Below are 21,988 nucleotides of genomic sequence, written 5' to 3' on the forward strand. Positions count from 1 at the left end.
GCCGTGTGACATCGCTGTGACGCCGCACAAACCACCCCCTTAGAAAAAAGGCTGTTCGCCGACCACAGCGACGTCGCTTAGAAGGTAAGTCCGTGTGACGGGTATTAGCAATATTGTGCACCATGGGCAGCGATTTTCCCGTGACGCACAAACGACGGGGGCGGGTATGCTCGCTAGCAATATCACTAGCGATATCGTAGCGTGTAAAGCCCCCTTAAGTGTACTAAATGTATATTTGCATATAATGAGTGAGTACTAATATACTCTCTCCGATTTTCAGCACCGTTCTGCTTCGTTTCTGAGTGATGTCACTGCAATTGCGACTATTCGGCTCACTGCTGTATGCATGACTGGGAAATCTCTTTTACAATGAAAGCCTATGGGGTCTCGTTCTGACACTTCACAGACTAAAACCTGCTTTACACGTTGCAATTTCGCATACGATATCGTATGCGATTTGCAACGCCCCCATCGTATGTGCGGCACGTTCAATTTGTTGAACGTGCCGCACATACGATTAACCCCCGTCACACATACTTACCTACCATACGACCTCGATGTGGGCGGCGAACGTCCACTTCCTGGAGTGGGAGGGACGATTGGCGTCACATCGACGTCACGCGGTAGCTGGCCAATAGAAGCGGAGGGGCGGAGCTGAGCGGGACGTAAACATCCCGCCCACCTCCTTCCTTCCACATTGTGGGCTGGGAGCCGCAGGAGGCAGGTGAGATCTGTTCATTGTTCCCGTGGTGTCACACACTGCAATGTGCGCTACCCCGGGTACGATGAACAATCTGCCGTTCAATTCGTCAGGAATGAACGACGTGCATGCGATGAACGGTTTTTCGTTCAATCGCAATTGCACGTCGCTGTCACACGCTACAATGTACCTTACGATGCCGGATGTGCGTCACTTACGACGTGACCCCGCCGACACATCGTAAGATATCTTGTAGCGTGTAAAGCAGGCTTTACACAGTAAAAGTCACTTACGGGTCACGCAGAGCACAGCGTGACCCAGATAGTTTGAAGAGCTCTGACATCACAGGAGAGAAGCAGAACGAGGCTGGAAGCCAAAGAGAGCAGAATTAGGATAGTAGATTAACACACTCACACAACATTACATGCTCATATACACATTTAATGAATAAATGACATAGCAGGAGTGCTTGCTTTTTTTTTAACAATGGTAAGGTTGTTCCCAGCCAACATCAGATTTAACTCTCCATACAGTCCCCCCACATCTCCATATAATCTGCCCACACTCCCACCTCTCCATACTGTCCCCCACCACTTGATACTTCCTTCGGAGCAGTGGGTGTTGGTGCTGGCACCATATTTGACGGCAATACTTCAGAAGGCTTACTTTGACCTGGCTCTGCAGGGCGCCAAGGAGTACTGCAAACTAAAAGTCAGAGATCTTGGCTTGTCTAAGTATCACCATGGCAGTAAGGTCATAACGGATGCACCACTCAGACTACTACAGGGACAGGTCTTCAAGTGTTTGACTGCCTCCACTTAGTGCAAAAATGGCTGCAGCCTGACACTTGTTCCCCAGGACAGATGGTAGCAATTGTAGTGATGGATCGGTTTGTCCATTCACTGTGGAAGCCGATGCAGTTCTGAGTCGCCAGGGAGACCCCCAAAATGCAGACGACCCTGGGGATCTGACAGTCGAGAATTCCCTGGGTATTCAAGAGGCTTTAATGTCGCCTTACTGGTGGTTTCCAAGGGGGGGGGAGGGGGTTAACACCAAAAAGGAGACTAAATCTGCACCTGTAGGGCATCTGAAGTCCTAGGAGGCATCCAAGCTGCTGCCGAGGTATCAGTCCCATACCATCATCATCTGCTGGAGATGTCATGCCGGAAGCATCTAATCTCCTGTTGTCCTATTACCTCAGAGCCCATGGACTACAGTGTAGGCCGCACTTTCCCGGCCTGCAGTACTGTTCCTTATCCTGGCAAGGGACCTCGAGTGTGCCAGGTATCGGTGAACAATATAAGAGGACGTCCTTATAGACAGTATTGGGTGGTCAGAAATCATGAACCTCCGATCGCCATCTCTGCAGTGAGACCGCTAGAATGAAGTTCTTGCAGGGAGTTTCTTTATTTCGGGGCGGACAGTTACCAAGATTATACCCTCGATTCACGAAGAACAGAATTTTGCATGCCGATCTTAATGAAGGGTGAGCGGGAAAACTTTGTGCATTTTTTTTATATATATTTTTAATAAATGTAGTTTTTTTAGTAGTGCTTTTCGTAGTTTAGGGATGCTTTCACACAACCTTTTTTTGTCTGATGCAATGGATCAGTCGCAGATTGTGGCAAAACGTTTGCGACGGATCCGGCAGATTGTACCAAGAATCCAGTTGTGGCCGCGAGTAACCTGAGTGACATCACTGCGGACAGCGCGACTCACTTCACTTGCTCCGTGGAGCTCACAAGCGAGCAGCGGTGTTCTACGGCCGCTCCTGTTAGCTTCCAATGTAGCAGAGCTGAAAGCGTCGTGGGACCTTTTGTGGATTACACAGGACCTGGAAGAGTATTTGGGGATTAATAAAGTGGTGAAAGAGGGTGTTTTTTTGTCTTTTATTTCAAATACAGGATTTTTCGGTGTTTGTGTTTATTTACTTTCACTACAGTTTAGTGATCGGGGGGGTCTCATAGATGCCTGCTATCACTAAGCTAGGATTTAGTGGCTGCTATGGGCTGCCATTAACTCCTTATTACCCCGATTGCCACCGCATCAAGGCAATCAGGATGAGCCGGGTAGAGCCCCGGGACTGTCGCATCTAATGGATGCAGCATTTCCGGGCGGCTGCTGGCTGATATTTTAGGCTGGGAGGCTCCCCATAACGTGGGACTTTACGTTGGCTGGTATCAAAATTGGGGGGGACCGCACACCGTTTTTTGTTTTTAATTATTTATTTTACTGCAAGATATAGACCCACCCACCGGCAGCTGTGATTGGTTGCAGTGAGAAAGCTGTCACTCAGCATGGGGGCGTGTCTGACTGCAACCAATCATAGCCACCGATGGGCGAGGGAAGCAGTGAATACGAGATGGAATAATGAGCGGCCGGCATTTTCAAAGCAGGAGAAGCCGCGCTGCGGGAGCAGTGTGACAGCTGTGCAGCGCCGCACCGGTGATCGGTGAGTATGAGAGAGGGTGTGAGAGGGAGAGACCGACCGAGGGAGAGAGACAGACAGAGATATTTTCTAACCAGAAAGGAATTTACACATCTGAGAATGCTATTTAAAAAAGCGGATCCGTCGCTGTAATGCGTTTTTTGCCGCATTACGACGGATCAGGCGCCCATAGACTTTTATTTTACAACACGGCACCAGATGCAGTGCGTTTTTTTGCCGGTGACAAAAAAATAAAGTTCCCTTGTGCGTCTTTTCCAGCACCCGGACACAGAAATTTCGCTGGATCCGGTGCACGCCGCATAAAACGCAATGCCATGTGGCACCATCTGGCGCTAATACAAGTCAATGGCGAATAAACTGGATAGGCGGCAACAAATGCCGGATCCGGTTTATCCGCAAATCACCGGATTGTGCCTGACGGCAAAAACCGGATGTGTGCAGGCACCCAACAGACAACCATTGTGAAGAGCGGGCGCGGGGGGGGGGGGGTTGCGGGGACTGACGTAGCACAGACGAAAACACATATTTTACAGCACAAAAGTGGCAAAAATGACGACAGAATCATTCTCCAGTGACCTCGTACATTCCGGTAATATTTTATCACTCCTGTGCTGTAAATTGTCACTTTTTGGCAAATAGAAATATATAAAAATATAACAGTATTAAATGAATGAATGAATGAAGGCTCACTCCAGCAACTCCATTCGGTCGCCTCAGCACTGCCTAGGGAGAAGTTGCTCCGCCCCACAGCCCAGCACAAGCCGAGCACAACGAAGAATCCGCCACCCAATCATCTTCGACGCACGTTGAGCACCGCCTACCTACGTTATGACGTAATTACGCCGTCGACTTTTTTTGCGTTGCATCATGGAAATTGTAGTTCTTTTTCCTGGTCTGTCAAATCGAAAAAGCGCTTATTGAATAGTAAAAAAGGACCACATATCCCATAATACATAGTCGTCCATGTGCTTGGAGCTTTTCAGCGTGTTGCATCAGCTGTGATTGAGAGGTAGTGCCGGTTGTTGCTCCATTGATCGTAGAGCCGGCATGAAGCTGTATGTGAGCGATGGGAATCCTCACGGATTAAAGGTCCTGGCAGCTGCCGGACTGTGGAGTGATGACGTAGAGATCCAGAGGTGTCAGCAGGACGGTGAGAGGTGCACGTGCAGGGCGGCCGGGGTTGTGTGTGGGTAGCGCTGTCACTGTCCTCAGTCTTCTCTTCAGTGGCTTCTATGACCATTATAGGGGTTATTACTGTGTGGACACGATTACCTCTGGCCGTGTGCAGCTGAGAGCTCTACATATAGGAACACTGGGCGGGGGCCGGGCAGCTATCATGGAAGGGAATGGGGTTTGACTGTCATATGTCATAGAGTATTGTTTCTTGAAAACAAAGTGTTAGCGGTTTATTCCCCAGGTGCTGCCCCTAGAGGTCACAGGGAGGTAGTTTTAAACATACTGGGGTAACATGCAAGAGAAAGAGCGAGAACCCGGGCAAGAGATTGAAATGCGCTTTGTAAAGGGCGAGCAGTACACACGAGAGGGAGGATGAGCGCGACAGCGCGTGCAAGATAGAGAGCGCGCATGCAAGCCTCACACAAGATTCGCAAAAACCCTTGGAAGAGCAGTGCCTGTGCTTGCAAGACTCTGATGATCAGCACACTAGAGAGAGTGCGCGCAAGCGTCTCGCAAGAAAGAGGAAGAGCGCGCGCAAGCGTCTCGCCAGAAAGAGGAAGAGCGCGCGCAAGCGTCTCGCCAGAAAGAGGAAGAGCGCGCGCAAGCGTCTCGCCAGAAAGAGGAAGAGCGCGCGCAAGCGTCTCGCCAGAAAGAGGAAGAGCGCGCGCAAGCGTCTCGCCAGAAAGAGGAAGAGCGCGCGCAAGCGTCTCGCCAGAAAGAGGAAGAGCGCGCGCAAGCGTCTCGCCAGAAAGAGGAAGAGCGCGCGCAAGCGTCTCGCCAGAAAGAGGAAGAGCGCGCGCAAGCGTCTCGCAAGAAAGAGGAAGAGCGCGCGCAAGCGTCTCGCAAGAAAGAGGAAGAGCGCGCGCAAGCGCCTCGCAAGAAAGAGGAAGAGCGCGCGCAAGCGCCTCGCAAGAAAGAGGAAGAGCGCGCGCAAGCGCCTCGCAAGAAAGAGGAAGAGCGCGCCAAGCGTCTCGCAAGAAAGAGGAAGAGCGCGCGCAAGCGTCTCGCAAGAGAGGAAGAGCGCGCGCAAGCGTCTCGCAAGAAAGAGGAAGAGCGCGCGCAAGCGTCTCGCAAGAAAGAGGAAGAGCGCGCGCAAGCGTCTCGCCAGAAAGAGGAAGAGCGCGCGCAAGCGTCTCGCCAGAAAGAGGAAGAGCGCGCGCAAGCGTCTCGCCAGAAAGAGGAAGAGCGCGCGCAAGCGTCTCGCCAGAAAGAGGAAGAGCGCGCGCAAGCGTCTCGCCAGAAAGAGGAAGAGCGCGCGCAAGCGTCTCGCAAGAAAGATGAAGAGCGCGCGCAAGCGTCTCGCAAGAAAGATGAAGAGCGCGCGCAAGCGTCTCGCAAGAAAGAGGAAGAGCGCGCGCAAGCGTCTCGCAAGAAAGAGGAAGAGCGCGCGCAAGCGTCTCGCAAGAAAGAGGAAGAGCGCGCGCAAGCGCCTCGCAAGAAAGAGGAAGAGCGCGCGCAAGCGCCTCGCAAGAAAGAGGAAGAGCGCGCGCAAGCGTCTCGCAAGAAAGAGGAAGAGCGCGCCAAGCGTCTCGCAAGAAAGAGGAAGAGCGCGCGCAAGCGTCTCGCAAGAGAGGAAGAGCGCGCGCAAGCGTCTCGCAAGAAAGAGGAAGAGCGCGCGCAAGCGTCTCGCAAGAAAGAGGAAGAGCGCGCGCAAGCGTCTCGCAAGAAAGAGGAAGAGCGCGCGCAAGCGTCTCGCAAGAAAGAGGAAGAGCGCGCGCAAGCGTCTCGCAAGAAAGAGGAAGAGCGCGCGCAAGCGTCTCGCAAGAAAGAGGAAGAGCGCGCGCAAGCGTCTCGCAAGAAAGAGGAAGAGCGCGCGCAAGCGTCTCGCAAGAACGTGGAAGAGCACGCGCAAGCGTCTCGCAAGAACGTGGAAGAGAGCGCGCAAGCGTCTCTCAAGAACGAGGAAGAGCTCTTCCTCGTTCTTGCGAGACGCTTGCGCGCGTCTCGCAAGAACGAAGAGCGCGCGCAAGTGTCTCGCAAGAACAAGGGAGAGTGCGCGCAAGCATCTTGCAAGAACGAGGAAGCGAGCGCGCGCAAGCGTCTCGCAACAACGAGGAAGAGAGCACCCGCGCAAGCGTCTCGCATCAACGAGGAAGAGTGCGCGCGCAAGCGTCTCGCAACAACGAGGAAGAGAGCGCGCGCAAGAACGAGGAAGAGAGCGCGCGCAAGCGTCTCGCAAGAACGAGGAAGCGCGCGCATCTCGCAAGAACGAGGGAGAGCGCGCGCAAGGGTCTCGCAAGAACGAGGGCGCGCAAGCGTCTCGCAAGAACGAGGGCGCGCGCGCAAGCGTCTCGCAAGAACGAGTGCGCGCAAGCGTCTCGCAAGAACAAGGAAGAGCGCGCGCAAGCGTCTCGCAAGAACGAGGAAGAGCGCGCGCAAGCGTCTCGCAAGAACGAGTGCGCGCGCAAGCGTCTCGCAAGAACGAGGGCGCGCGCGCAAGCGTCTCGCAAGAACGAGGGCGCGCGCGCGCAAGCGTCTCGCAAGAACGAGGGGGCGCGCGCGCAAGCGTCTCGCAAGAACGAGGGCGCGCGCGCGCAAGCGTCTCGCAAGAACGAGGAAGAGTGCGCGTGCGCAAGCGTCTCGCAAGAACGAGGAAGAACGCGCGCGCAAGAACGAGGAAGAGCGCGCGCACAAGCGGCTCGCAAGAACGAGGAAGAGCGCGCGCACAAGCGGTTCGCAAGAAAGAGCACGCGCAAGTAAGAGAGCGAGTAAGCCAGTCTGCCTACCTGGGGTGGGCAGCACGCAAGCAAGCCTGCCTCGGGCGGGCAGCATGCGAGATCAAAAAAGCCTGCCTGGGGTGTGCAGCGCGTGCAAGCAAGCAAGCCAGCCAGCCAGGAAAGCACGCGAGAGAGCGCAAGAAAGCAGCACTAATAATTGTACCAACAGTTGGTGCCCTCTCACCAAGCTGCTTGTCTTGTAACCCATCTTAGCCTTGTGCAGGTCTACAATTTTGTCCTTAGACAGCTGTTTGGTCTTGGCCATGGTGGAGCGGTTGGAGTGTGAATAAGTGTGTGGACAGGTGTCTTTTATACAGGTAAGTGGCAACAAGTTCAAACAGGTGCAGATAAAACAGGTAATGAGTGCAGAGTAGATTAATGTCTTAGAGAAAACATCTGTGAGAGCCAGAATCCTTGCTGGTTGGTAGGTGATCAGATAATTTGAATTTTATTGCATGAAATAAGTATTTAAAAATCATACAATGGGGATTTTCTGCATTTACACACTTTTTTTTAAAGGGTGTCTTTATATATATATTATTTTTTTTTTTTTTTTTTTACAGAAAAAGTTGTTCCCTTCTTGTCACAAGCAAAACTGCCAGCGCTAGAGCTTAAGAATGGGAATTACCTGTTCTCTGCCAATGCAATTTGCAGGTGAGTGCTGATAGTATTCTGTATATGATCTGGGCTTCATTTCTGCACATCTACTTGGTGCTTTGGGGGCTTTTAGGGGTATTAGGGCATGCGTCTGCTTAAAGGGGTGTTCCCATCTCAAATATCCTATCCCTATATATAGTAAGTGTAATACTAACAATATTATCACATATCTCCATTTAGAAATGTAGTATAGTTCTCCTTATATAGCCAAGTCTCTTACCGCTAGTGCAAGGCAATGGTTACAACCACTGATATAGTGACCGTTAATCAGTTAGTTGCTCATGGTCATAACCATAGATACCTAAGCTGCAAGGCCCTGCACATGAGGTAAGAGACATGGCTATATCAGGAGAACTATACTATATTTCTAATTGGAGGTATTTGCTAATATTATTACACCTATTATATATTGGTGTCACGGGGTGTGACAAGGTAACTTGGAACAGGGGCCACTACACTGGCCCTAGGGCTAGGGTGGCCCTAGCTGTCCCTGTCCCCAAAGATACATTTAATGGTGATGATTTTTGGGCCGCCTTCTTAACCCTAGTTCCTGAATAACCCCCGTTGCTCCACCCCTGGGGAGGGCTGGGACAGGAGTGGTTTATCTCAGGGACTGGGAAAAAAATCCAAAACTAAAACCCACTGCACGCACATAGGTAAGACAATACATTCTTTAGAGGAAATAAAGAATCAGAGAGGAAATAAACGAGGATATTTCCACAACACACCAAATAACACACAGGAAATCACCAGAACTAGATTACCAAAGCACAAGGACCAGTATTCGCAAATGAAGCTATAATTGGCATGAGGGAACCGACTCCACCATCTTATAAAGACCAGAGGCGGCTGTGATAGGTCTCCTGTGACCCTAGCAGCACAATCCACAGGCCAGCAGAAATTAGCTCCTGCTAGACCGATTAATAATACTTATCAACTCCGGAGTCTGACTGTGCAACTCAAAAGCACTAGGGGAACTATCTGTGCCTTTCCACAATTCTGTCTCTGAGCTCCTTGGGCAGTTCCTTTGACCTCATGATTCTCATTTGGTCTGACATGCGCTGTGAGGTCTTATGTAGACAGGTGTGCGCCTTTCCAAATCAGGTTTAATTAAACACAGCTGGACTCCAATGAAGAACAACCATGTCAGGCCTCTTAGACTCGTTCGTGAAAAACCACGCACGTTTTGCACTCCGTGAGCAGTGTTTATGGGCTACGTGTGTTATCCGTGATAACACACGGAGAACGGGAACTTTCTACTTACCTGTCCCTAGCGTCGCTGTCCGTGGTGCTGATCTTCGGTCTCCGGTCCTGCCGACTCCCCGCTGCTGCTGCTTCCGGCCGCAGTGAAGTGAATATGCAATGAGCATAATGAGCGGCGGTCGGCAGCAAGTGACAGCAGCGTCAGAGACAGCAGGGCTGGAGAAGGCGAGTAAAGTTTTGTTTTGTTTTTTTTTCTCTCACAGACACATGTCTTCTCTCCGGTGCGTGTCACACGAAACACATCCGTGTGGTCCGTTTGCATTACGTGTGACACCGGAGAGAAAACTGACATGTTGCCATGAGAAACACACGTAAGTATGGAACGGACACACGTTGCGTGCAAAAATACTTACGTGTGTCCAAAACCATAGGAATACATAGGTCTAAAGGCGGCTTTACACGGTACGACCGATTTGTGCAATTTCACAATCGATCGTACCCGCCCCCGTCCTTTTTGCGTCACGGGCAAATCGCTGCCCGTGTCGCACAAAGTCAGTAACCGCCGTCACACATACTTACCTCTCGTTCGACCTCGCTGTGGGCGGCGAACGTCCACTTCCTGGAGTGGGAGGGACGTTCGGCGTCACAGCGACGTCACACGGCCGCCGGCCAATAGAAGCGGAGAGGCGGAGATGAGCGGGACGTAAATATCCCGCCCACCTCCTTCCTTCACATAGCCGACTGCGGCCGCGTGACGCAGGTGAGCTGCTGTTCATCGTTCCCTGGGTGTCACACGGAGCGGCGTGTGCCACCCCGGAAACGATGAACTACTAAATTAAATGATATTATGGAACCTAGCGAGCAGTACACGACTCACGATTTGTGAGCGATACTGCGTCGCTAGGAGGTGTCACACAGGCCGGCATCGCCAGCGATGCCGGATGTGCGTCACAGAAGCCGTGACCCCGACGATCTATCGCACGATAGATTGTCTGGTGTAAAGCAGCCTTAAGTGTGTAAATGTCTCCGGTATGTGAGAAAACTGCCAAACACGTACCGGAGGCACGCACGTGTGAAAGAGGCCTCAAGGAGGATCACAAGGAAATGGACAGCATGTGACTTAAATATGAGTGTCTTAGCAAAGGGTGTGAATACTTATGACCATGTGATAGTTCAGTTTTTCTTGTTTAATAAAGTTGCAAAAATTTCTACATTTGTTTTTTTTTGTCAAGTTTGATGTGCAGAGTGTACATTAATGAGAAAAAAAACTTTTTTTTTTAATTTTACCAAATGGCTGCAAAGAAACAGAGTGAAAAAGTTAAAAGGGTCTGAATACTTTCCGTACCCACAAAAATAAGTAACTTTGTAAATATATTAAAGAATAGCTATGCAGAGATGCGCAAGGCTCAAAATCAATAAAAATATATTTTCTTTATCGTTCCTATGGGAGACCCAGACATTGAGTGTATAGCTTCTGCCTCCGGAGGACACACAAAGTACTACACTAAAAAGTGTAGCTCCTCCCTCTGAGGATATACACCCCCTGGATAACCAAATATAGCCAGTTCAATGCTTTGTGTTCAGGAGGCATACATCCACACATGTATTCTCATCTGATTTTTGAATTTTGGAAAGAGTTTGAAGAAAAGCGGGTCCAAGCCTGGACTCCCGGCATGTCCCTTCTCACCCCACTGTGTCGGCGGTGTTGTTAAGGTTGATTTCAGGGCTGGAGCCTTACATGCCGCGCTCCTTCTCCATCCCTCGGGCTCTGGCTTGAAGTGGGAGCCAGCACGGTTCTCCCTGCCTTGCAGGAGACCGGTCTCCATCCGCAGCCCTTCAGGATCCTGCCGGACGGAGCACTCATCCCCAGGGACTTGAAACCCTGCGTCTCACAAGCTAAGTAATCTGAGACGTTATTTTCGGGGGGTCCCTTGTACTTTATTGTTGGGGAGAGTGGGCTGTGTATCTATTCTGACATTTCCGGCCGGTTCTCTGGTTTTCGCCTGAGAACCGCGCCGATGGTGCCTGCGCGCCGGCCGCATCGTTAAATTTAGGCCCCGGCTTCGCCTGAGGCCTAGTTTCGATTTCACTGCCCCTGCATGTCAATCATGCAGAGGGACAGTGCGGCTCCGCCCAGCGGCCGTTCGGCACAGGGGAGGGACACTCCTCTCTGAGGAAATGTTCCCTCCCCTGTAACTCTCCTTGGCCCTCCAGTTCCTGCTCTCAGAGTAGGCCCCGCCCCCTCTCCTCGCTCCGGCGCCATTTTACCAGCGTTCTCACAGCGATCGGCGCTGGCTGCAAATCTCTCTGGGGGTCCGGGCTGTGGGATCTGGAGGGCACACAAACGGTCTGGTAAGCCACAACCTCCGGTTGTGGACCTGCTTATATACTCTCTGGGGGTCATTCTGGCTCAGAGCCCCCACTTCAGCAGCATGTCTCACACAAGGAGCAAGGCTGCAAGGCTGTACGCAATATGCACTGCATGTAAGCTCGTGCTGCCTGAACCGAGCATATATCCACATTGTGATGCCTGCTCTAACCTGGCAATGCCTCAGCCTGGTATCGCACCCACAGTGGTCCCTCCGGCTGCTCTGGCTCCGGTGGCTGAACCCCCGGCTTGGGTAGAATCCTTCTCTAGGTCAATCTCCCAGTCTTTTGCCGACTCCATGGGACAGCTGTCCCGGACTTTGCTGACCATGCATCAGCCCCCTTCACAGGGCGCCTCTGCTGCTAGGGCTCTCTCAGCGGAGCTCACAGAGGATTCTTCATCTGGTCCCAGACCCCGTCCTCCTAAAAGGAGGCGCAGGGCTCCCTCTCCTTCCCCGTCCCGTGGCTCTGATTCACGAGCTGACTCGCAGGACGAGGAGGATGCTTTTACTGGGGGCTCGGACGCTACCTCCATGTGCCCCATTGATCTGTCCGAAAGTGACGCAGATGTTAGTGATTTGATTGCGTCCATTAATTCTGTACTGGACCTCAATCCGCCAGTATCAGAGGAGCAACCCCCTCTGGCAGAAAAGCACCAGTTTACCTTGCCTAAGAGAACAAGGAGTGTGTTCTTTAACCACTCCAGTTTTCAGGCCACTGTGACCAAGCCTAGGGCCTGTCCTGACAAACGCTTCCCAAAGCGTGGTTCTGATGACCGTTTTCCCTTTCCACCAGAGGTGGTCAAGGAGTGGGCTCATTCACCAAAGGTAGACCCTCCGGTGTCTAGACTCTCAGCCCGGACAGTTGTATCAGTGGCTGATGGCACCTCACTTAAGGATTCCACTGACCGCCAGGTTGACCTTCTGGCAAAATCTGTATATGAGGCGGCAGGGGCCTCGTTCTCCCCATCTTTTGCAGCAGTGTGGGCTCTCAAAGCCATCTCTGCTTCTCTAGAGGAGATGCATTCCCTCACCAGGGACTCTATGCCCGAAATGGTTGCCTTAACTTCCCAGGCTTCAGCCTTTTCATCCTATGCCATGTCTGCCATGCTGGAGGCTTCTCACCGCACTGCGGTGGCTTCGGCTAATTCCCTCGCTATCCGCAGGATCTTGTGGCTTCGAGAGTGGAAGGCAGAAGCTTCTTCAAAGAAGTACCTTGCTGGGCTCCCATTTGCTGGGTCCAGGCTGTTCGGTGAACAACTGGATGAAATTATTAAGGAAGCTACTGGCGGGAAGAGTACTTCCATGCCACAAACTAAAACCAGGAAACCTGTCCTGGGCAGGAACCAGTCGAGGTTTCGTTCTTTTCGTTCCTCCAACTGGTCGTCCTCTAAGCCCTCGGCCTTGTCCACTAACTCAGCCAAGGACCAAAAACCCAACTGGCGCACGAAGCCGCGTCCTCAGAAGTCCGCAGGAGCTGCTGCCACTAAGGCAGCCTCCTCTTGACTATCTGGCCGCGCCAGCAACGTCCTTGGTCGGTGGCAGGCTCTCCCACTTTGGCGACGTGTGGTTTCAACACGTCTCCGATCAGTGGGTGTGGGATATCATCTCCCACGGCTACAGGATAGAATTCTCTTCCAGCCCGCCAAACAGATTTTTTCTGTCAACTCCCCCCTGCTCCAAGGCCGCCGCCTTCTCACAGGCCGTGGCATCCTTGCAGGCCAGCGGAGTAATTGTACCGGTTCCCGCCCGGGAATGGTTCAGAGGTTTCTACTCAAACCTCTTCCTAGTCCCCAAAAAGGACGGTTCCTTCCGGCCCATCCTGGATCTCAAGCTTCTCAACAAGCATGTTCAGGTGCGGCATTTTCGCATGGAGTCTCTGCGATCAGTCATTGCCTCAATGACCCAAGGAGATTTCCTAGCATCCATCGACATCAGAGATGCCTATCTGCATGTGCCAATTGCAGTTTCACACCAGCGTTGGCTACGTTTTGCAATCGGAGAGGAACATTTCCAATTCGTGGCTCTCCCCTTCGGGTTAGCCACGGCCCCTCGAGTATTCACCAAGGTCATGGCAGCAGTGGTTGCGGTTCTGCACCTCCAGGGGTTGGCAGTGATTCCTTACCTGGACGACCTTCTAGTCAAGGCTTCATCCAGTGCAGACTGTCTCGCTCACTCTCGCCACTCTAGTCCAATTCGGGTGGCTTGTCAATCTGCCCAAGTCCACTCTGACTCCGACCCACAAGCTCACGTACCTAGGGATGCAATTCGAGACTCTGCCGGCACTTGTGAAGCTGCCCTTAGTCAAACAGCAGTCCCTCCATCTGGCGGTGCGCTCTTTGCTGAGGCCCCGCCGTCATTCCATCAGGCACCTAATGCAGGTGCTGGGTCAGATGGTGGCGTCAATGGAAGCGGTTCCCTTTGCCCAGTTCCATCTGCGTCCTCTGCAGCTGGACATTCTCCGCTGTTGGGACAAGCGGACTTTCTCCTTGCACAGGTTAGTGGCTCTGTCGCCACAGACCAGGGGCTCCCTTCAGTGGTGGCTTCGGCCCCTCTCTCTGTCTCAGGGACGCTCCTTCCTGGCCCCGTCCTGGGTGATCCTGACCACGGATGCCAGTCTATCCGTCTGGGGAGCAGTATTTCTCCACCACAGAGCGCAGGGCACTTGGACTCCGTCCGAATCAACCCTCTCGATCAATGTGCTAGAAATCAGGGCTGTGCTTCTAGCTCTCTTAGCCTTTCACCACCTGTTGGCGGGCAAGCACATTCGAGTCCAGTCAGACAACGGGACAGCGGTTGCCTACATCAATCACCAGGGCGGGACACGCAGCCGCCTGGCAATGTTGGAGGTTCAACGCATCCTTCAGTGGACGGAGGACTCCATGTCCACAATATCCGCAGTCCACATCCCAGGCGTGGAAAACTGGGAGGCAGATTATCTCAGCCGTCAAACCGTGGACAGCGGCGAGTGGGCTCTGCATCCGGCAGTGTTTCGATCAATCTGCCGCAAGTGGGGCACTCCGGAAGTGGATCTAATGGCATCCTGGCACAACAACAAGGTTCCAGTTTACGTGGCTCGCTCCCACAATCCTCAGGCCTTTGCAGCGGACGCACTGGTTCAAGATTGGTCCCAGTTTCGTCTGTCTTACGTGTTTCCCCCTCTAGCTCTCTTGCCCAGAGTCCTGCGCAAGATCAGAATGGAGGGCCGTCGGGTCATCCTCATTGCTCCAGACTGGCCCAGGCGAGCTTGGTACCCAGACCTGCTCCATCTGTCCGTAGAGGTGCCGTGGCATCTCCCGGACCGTCCAGACCTTCTCTCACAAGGTCCGTTTTTCCGCCAGAATTCTGCGGCTCTCAGATTGACGGCGTGGCTCTTGAGTCCTGGATCTTGACGACTTCTGGTATCCCTCCTGAAGTCATCTCCACTATGACTCGGGCTCGGAAGTCTTCCTCGGCCAAAATCTATCACAGGACCTGGAGAATTTTCCTGTCCTGGTGTCGCTCTTCCGGCCATGCTCCTTGGCCTTTTTCCTTGCCGACCCTCCTGTCCTTTCTACAGTCCGGTCTGCAGCTAGGACTATCCCTCAATTCCCTCAAGGGACAGGTCTCGGCTCTGTCAGTGTTGTTCCAGCGGCGTATCGCCCGGCTGGTTCAGGTGCGCACCTTCATGCAGGGCGCATCTCACATCATTCCGCCTTACCGGCGGCCTTTGGATCCCTGGGACCTTAATCTGGTCCTCACGGCTTTGCAGAAACCCCCCTTTGAGCCTCTTAGGGAGGTTTCTTTGTCTCGTCTTTCACAGAAAGTGGTCTTTCTAGTTGCCATAACTTCCCTCAGGAGAGTCTCTGATTTGGCTGCGCTCTCTTCGGAGTCACCTTTTTTGGTTTTTCATCAAGACAAGGTGGTTCTCCGTCCGACTCCGGACTTTCTCCCTAAGGTGGTTTCTCCTTTCCACCTTAACCAGGATATTTCCCTGCCTTCCTTTTGTCCGGCTCCTGTTCATCGCTTTGAAAAAGCGTTGCATACTCTGGATCTGGTGCGGGCGCTCCGGATCTATGTGTCTCGCACCGCTGTTCTTAGGCGGTGCACCTCTCTTTTTGTGCTGACCACAGGTCGGCGTAAGGGCCTCTCGGCTTCTAAGCCGACCTTAGCTCGTTGGATTAGGTCGGCCATTTCCGATGCCTACCAGTGTACTCAGGTGCCTCCCCCGCCGGGGATCAAGGCACACTCGACCAGAGCTGTCGGTGCCTCTTGGGCTTTCAGGCACCAGGCTACGGCTCAGCAGGTCTGTCAGGCTGCCACTTGGACTAGTCTGCATACCTTTTCGAAGCACTACCAAGTGCATGCTCATGCTTCGGCAGATGCGAGCTTGGGCAGACGCATCCTTCAGGCGGCTGTCGCCCATTTGTGAAGTTAGGTTTCGCCTACTTCTTAGTTTTCTGTTTATTCCCACCCATGGACTGCTTTGAGACGTCCCAATGTCTGGGTCTCCCATAGGAACGATAAAGAAAAAGAGAATTTTGTTTACTTACCGTAAATTCTTTTTCTTATAGTTCCGTATTGGGAGACCCAGCACCCTCCCTGTTGCCTGTTGGCAGTTTCTTGTTCCGCGTGTTATCACCGGCTGTTGTTGTAGACAGAGGCTCCGGTTGTTCCGGTTCTTGCTCTATCTCTACTTGTGGGTGGCTATTCTCCTTCAGCTTTTGCACTAAATGGCTATATTTGGTTATCCAGGGGGTGTATATGCTCAGAGGGAGGAGCTACACTTTTTAGTGTAGTACTTTGTGTGTCCTCCGGAGGCATAGCTATACACCCAATGTCTGGGTCTCCCAATACGGAACTATAAGAAAAAGAATTTACGGTAAGTAAACAAAATTCTCTTTATTTATTGGTTAAAATAAACATAAAAATTGACATAAAATACTAAAGGTGGGTAAGTGATAGCAAAGCTCCCTTGTGTGGGTATAATCAGTGCAGCCTATGGTGAGTGCAATCTCAGTATTGAGGATGGATACTCAAAAGGTGCAGGTCACATAGTAAGTGGTGTGTAAGGTGAAGCCCTGTACATACAGGTAACAGAATAATATCTCATGAGCGGTCACACAATGATGAAGCCCACTTTACCTATCAAAGAAACCTCACCGGTCGCACGTTACAAATCACACTACCCTAAGACAAAGCGCTTCCTGCGAAACGATCGTTGGGAGGGCCACCCTCCCACTCACTGCGACCTTATACTGCCACAGGTAACCATGGGGAACTTTTAATCCTATTCTGACTATACATTGTGGATTATCTCTACCTATCACTTCCTTGTCAGGTGAATATTTATCTTCCTATTGGCTGTGCCTGCATGTGTATCTTCCTATGTGGACTGGACATGTAAACTTGTTGTGGATACATACCTTTACTTTTAGTACTTTACTTTTTCATGTCCATTCCATTTTTAATACACACCTGCCAATTTTCCCTGCTATCTATTGATACAGTGCTATTTTGCCATTACTGTCATCATTTATACCTCCTGGTTTTGGATGTGATTCCATCATAGTTGAAAGTATTTGTATAGCCACTCTTTACATGAACTTCCTTACAATCTTTCCCGGTTGCCCCAAATAACCTATATTAGGTGGTCGCACTGTCTGGGAGGGGGACCCCTTCACCCTCTTTCCTTGTTTGAATCTGTGCAGTTTACCATGTAATTTTACTCTCACTGTTCTTGTATCTGATCTCTAGAAGTTTACAATTTATTATCACTATTTAATAAAATATTTAATATCTTCACTTAAAAAAATTTTTTTGGTTTCGTTCTTCTTTGCCTCCTCTTTAAACATGTTTTTTTTAAGAACATACCCACTTAGGGACCACTAATTAGTGGCACCCTAGTGCTTTATTACAACTGTTATGGCCCTTTTTGCATTGTGTTTAACGTTACACATCAAGTAAATATGTTACGTGATTGTATCTTGTCCTGATCACATGCTACAGGTTTGTGCAAAAGTTGAGCATTTCCAGCCAATTTTTTGGCATTGTAAACCAGTGTGTTGGCAGAAATAAAGCTGCGTGATATATGCACATATTTCATACTTTGATAACGGGTGTTGTGTCCTTAGGCTTCACCCTCAGTTTTTCCAGCTTGGAGAAGGAAAATCATGGAACGGTGAAAATACTCCCTTGCCTAATAATTGTGCCCATAGCATATAAACTGTTTAAGGCTATGTCCACACAGTTTTTTTCCATGTGTTTTTCCTTGCATATTTTAATCAATACTGCAGGGAAAAACGCATCCCAGCAAAGTCTATGAGAATCCTGACTTGCTGTGCACACGCTGCTTCTTTTTTTCCTTTTAATATATGTCACTCCCCAACCTTATTAAGAGTGCCAGGACACCACTGTGATACTATATTCAACAGAGAAAGAATGTGGCACAAGTCCAATATTGATAAAATACAAAACTTTATTGATTATACTTAAAAATCATAATAGAGCAAGGAGCCCTCAAGGGGTTAACAGAACTGTGTGCAGAGCAATTCAATGATTACAATCAATATAGACTATGATATACAGAGTGCAGACGGTCAAATATTTTTTAACACTTTTTAACACTTTCTACATGCATGTGTAGAAAAAAATGCAAACAAGGTGTATACATAAATAGCATTTTAAGCTTGTGTTAACCACTTGTTTGTAATTTGATGTTGCATATCTTAATTAGTAGTTATGTGAATGAAATCACTACCCCCTTTAGTTAACAGCCACTTTATGCATCATCTGCTTGATCATACTAGCGTTTTAGTGTGGAGAGCCCTATATACATATGTATATCTAATGACATTAGTAGTTTACTGTGGGCAAAAGAAAAAAAAAACCACCAGCAATCTCTGTAATATCAAGTCATAGTACTAACCAGTTCTGCAGCAGTTCTGAGTACCCCACGGAGGTCCCCTGAAGAAGAGGTGAAACTCGCGTGAAGAAAGTGCATGAAGAAAGTGTTAAAAAGTGTTAAAAAATATTTGACCGTCTGCACTCTGTATATCATAGTCTATATTGATTGTAATCATTGAATTGCTCTGCACACAGTTCTGTTAACCCCTTGAGGGCTCCTTGCTCTATTATGATTTTTAAGTATAATCAATAAAGTTTTGTATTTTTATCAATATTGGACTTGTGCCACATTCTTTCTCTGTTGAATATATTCTTTTTTCTTTATCGTTCCTTTGGGAGACCCAGACCATGGGTGTTTAGCTTCTGCCTCCGGAGGACACACAAAGTACTACACTTAAAAGTGTAGCTCCTCCCTCTGAGCTTATACACCCCCTGGTAGCCAGTCCTAGCTAGTTTTATTGCTTTGTGTCAGGAGGCATACATCCACACATGCATTCTCATCTGATTTGTTTGACTTTTGGAAAGAGTTTGAAGAAAAGCGGGTCCATGTCTGGACTCCCGGCATGTCCCTTCTCACCCCACTGTGTCGGCGGTGTTGTTAAGGTTGATTTACAAGGCTGCAGCCTTACATGCCGCGCTCCTTCACCATCCCTTCTGGGCTCTGGCTTGAAGTGGGAGCCAGCACGGTCTCCATGCCTGGCAGGAGTCCGGTCTCCATCCACAGCCCCTTGAGGATTCTGTTGGACCGGAGCACTCATCCCCAGGGACATGGCCCTGCGTCTCAGCAGCTAAGTACCTGAGACGTTTATGTTGGGGGTCCCGGTTCTTTATTGTAAGGGGAGAGTATGCTGTATGTGATTGTTTTAACTTTTCCGGCGGGTTCTCTAGCTTTTGCCTGAGAACCGCGCCGATGGTGCCTGCTTGTCGGCCTCGCCGCTTAAATTTAGGCCCCGGCTTCGCCGGAGGCCTAGTTTCATTTTCCTGCCCTCGCATGTCACTCATGCAGAGGGACAGATTCGGCTCCTCCCGGCGGCCGTTCTACACAGGGGAGGGACACTCCCCACTGCTGGGGCGTCCCTCCTTCTCTATAGCCCTCCAGTTCCCGCTCTTTTATAGGAACGCCCCCTAGTTTCTCAGGCATAGTTCACTCTGCTCTGGGGCATCCTGCATTCTGCATCTCTGCTGAGGTGCTGCGCACTGGGGGACCGGGCTTCGGGATCTGGAGGGCACACAACACCGTGCTCAGCGGTCTGGTAAGCCACAGCCGGTCTCCGGTTGTGGACCTCTGTATATTCTCCCTGGGGTTCATTCTCTGCAAAGCCCCCACTCCAGCAGCATGTGTCACTGTGATGGTTGCTCTAACTTGGCGGTGCCACGGCCTGGAGTCTCACCCCCAGTGGTCTCTCAGGCTGCTGCTGCACCTGTGACTGAACCCCCGGCCTGGGTAGAGTCCTTTTCTAGGTCCATATCCCAGTCATTTGCTGAGTCCATGGGACTTTTGTCCAGGACTTTGATGAATATGCATCAGCCTCCCTCACAGGGTGCCTGTAATACTCTTGACAGAGGACTCCTATCCTCTGACCTCCGTCCATCGGAGTTCACGGAGGATTCATCATCTGATCCCAGACCCCGTCCTTCTAAGAGAAGGCGCAGGGTTTCCTCCCCCTCCCCATCCCACGGCTCTGTCTCAAGAGCTGACTCTCAAGATGAGGAGGATGCCCTCACTGGGGGCTCGGAGGCTATGTATCCCTTCGATTTCTCTGAGGGTGACTCAGATCTTAGTGATTTGATTGCTTCTATTAATTCTGTGCTGGATCTCAATCCGCCAGTGTCAGAGGAGCAACTCTCTTTGGCAGAAAAACATCAGTTTACCTCGCCTAAGAGAGTGAAGAGTGTGTTCTTTAACCACTCCAGTTTTCAGACCGCTGTGACCAAGCCCAGGGCCTGCCCTGACAAACGCTTTCCAAAGCGTGGTTCTGATGACCGGTTTCCATTTCCACCTGAGGTGGTCAAGGAGTGGTCTCACTCCCCAAAGGTAGACCCCCCGGTGTCTAGGCTATCAGCCCGGACCGTTGTGTCGGTGGCTGACGGCACCTCACTTAAGGATTCCACTTACCGTCAGATTGACCTTCTGGCCAAATCTGTGTATGAAGCTGTGGGGGCCGCGTTTTCCCCGACTTTTGCAGCAGTGTGGGCTCTCAAAGCCATCTCTGCTTCTCTAGAGGAGATGCATTCCCTCACCAAGGAATCTATGCCTGAGATGGTTACCTTAACTGCTCAGGCTTCAGCTTTTTCATCTTATGCCATGTCTGCCATGCTAGAGGCTGCTCACCGCACTGCGGTGGCTTCAGCTAATTCTTTTGTTATCCGCAGGATTTTGTGGCTTCGAGAGTGGAAGGCAGATGCTTCTTCCAAGAAGTTTCTTGCTGGGCTCCCTTTTGCTGGTTCACGGCTGTTTTGGTGAACAGCTGGATGAAATCATTAAAGAAGCTACTGGCGGGAAGAGTACTTCCATGCCACAAACCAAGACCAGGAAACCCGCCCAGGGTAGGAATCAATCGAGGTTTCGTTCCTTTCGTTCCTCCAACTGGTCATCCTCTAAGCCTTCCGCCTCGTCCGCTAACTCAGCCAAGGATCAGAAATCCAACTGGCGCCCAAAAGCGCGTCCGCAGAAGACCGCAGGAGGTTCTGCCACTAAGGCAGCTTCCTCATGACTCTCGGCCCGCTCCAGCCACGTCCTTAGTCGGTGGCAGGCTCTCCCACTTTGGCGACGTTTGGTTAAAGCAAGTCTCCGATCAGTGGGTGAGAGACATCATATCTCACGGCTACAGGATAGAATTCTCTTCCAGCCCTCCAAACAGATTTTTTCTCTCAACTCCCCCCTGCTCCAAGGCCGCCGCCTTCTCACAGGCCGTGGCATCCTTGCAGGCAAACGGAGTGATTGTCCCAGTTCCCGCTCAGGAACGGTTCAGAGGTTTTTACTCAAATCTCTTCCTAGTTCCAAAAAAGGACGGTACCTTCCGGCCCATCCTGGATCTCAAGCTTCTCAACAAGCATGTCCGGGTGCGGCATTTTCGCATGGAGTCTCTGCGATCAGTCATTGCCTCTATGACCCAAGGGGAGTTCCTGGCGTCCATCGACATCAGAGATGCCTATCTACATGTGCCAATCGCAGTGTCACATCAGCATTGGTTACGTTTTGCGATAGGAGAGGATCATTTCCAATTCGTGGCTCTCCCCTTCGGGTTAGCCACGGCCCCTCGGGTATTCACCAAGGTCATGGCGGCAGTGATTGCGGTCCTGCACCTCCAGGGGTTAGCAGTGCTTCCTTATCTGGACGACCTTCTGGTCAAGGGTACATCCAGCGCAGACTGTCAGCGGAGTGTTTCGCTCACTCTCGCCACCCTAGCCCAATTCGGGTGGATTGTCAATCTTCCCAAATCCGCTCTGACCCCGACCCAGAGTCTCGCGTACCTAGGGATGCAGTTCGAGACTTTGCCGGCACTTGTGAAGTTGCCCTTAATCAAACAGCAGTCTCTCCAGCTAGCGGTGCGCTCTCTCCTGAGGCCCCACCGTTGTTCCCTCAGGCGCCTGATGCAGGTGCTGGGTCAAATGGTGGCCTCCATGGAGGCGGTTCCCTTTGCCCAGTTCCATCTGCGTCCTCTGCAGCTGGACATTCTCCGCTGTTGGGACAAGCGGCCTTCCTCCTTACAGAGGTTAGTGGCTCTGTCGCCACGGACCAGGAGCTCTCTTCAGTGGTGGCTTCGACCCCTCTCCCTGTCCCAAGGGCACTCCTTCCTGACTCTGTCCTGGGTGATTCTCACCACGGATGCCA

The 21,988-nt window shown here is 51.2% G+C and overlaps 2 protein-coding genes across 4 annotated transcripts in view; one reads left to right on the forward strand and one right to left on the reverse strand.

The window, feature by feature from the left end:
* Positions 1–3,906, reverse strand: part of ARHGAP9 (Rho GTPase activating protein 9) — a 279,078-nt gene extending 275,172 nt beyond the window's left edge. For both annotated transcript variants that reach the window (XM_075337075.1, XM_075337074.1), the window contains exon 1: positions 3,840–3,906. In XM_075337075.1, the coding sequence (XP_075193190.1) occupies positions 3,840–3,853 (14 nt within the window). In that variant the 5' untranslated portion in view covers positions 3,854–3,906. The remainder of the gene's footprint in view (positions 1–3,839) is intronic.
* A 203-nt stretch (positions 3,907–4,109) lies between these two features.
* MARS1 (methionyl-tRNA synthetase 1) overlaps positions 4,110–21,988 on the forward strand; it is a 126,838-nt gene continuing 108,959 nt past the window's right edge. For both annotated transcript variants that reach the window (XM_075337076.1, XM_075337077.1), the window contains exons 1-2: positions 4,110–4,299; positions 7,606–7,696. In XM_075337076.1, the coding sequence (XP_075193191.1) occupies positions 4,197–4,299; positions 7,606–7,696 (194 nt within the window). In that variant the 5' untranslated portion in view covers positions 4,110–4,196. The remainder of the gene's footprint in view (positions 4,300–7,605; positions 7,697–21,988) is intronic.

Source organism: Anomaloglossus baeobatrachus, chromosome 2 (genome assembly GCF_048569485.1).
Source record: "Anomaloglossus baeobatrachus isolate aAnoBae1 chromosome 2, aAnoBae1.hap1, whole genome shotgun sequence".
NCBI classification, from domain to species: domain Eukaryota; kingdom Metazoa; phylum Chordata; class Amphibia; order Anura; family Aromobatidae; genus Anomaloglossus; species Anomaloglossus baeobatrachus.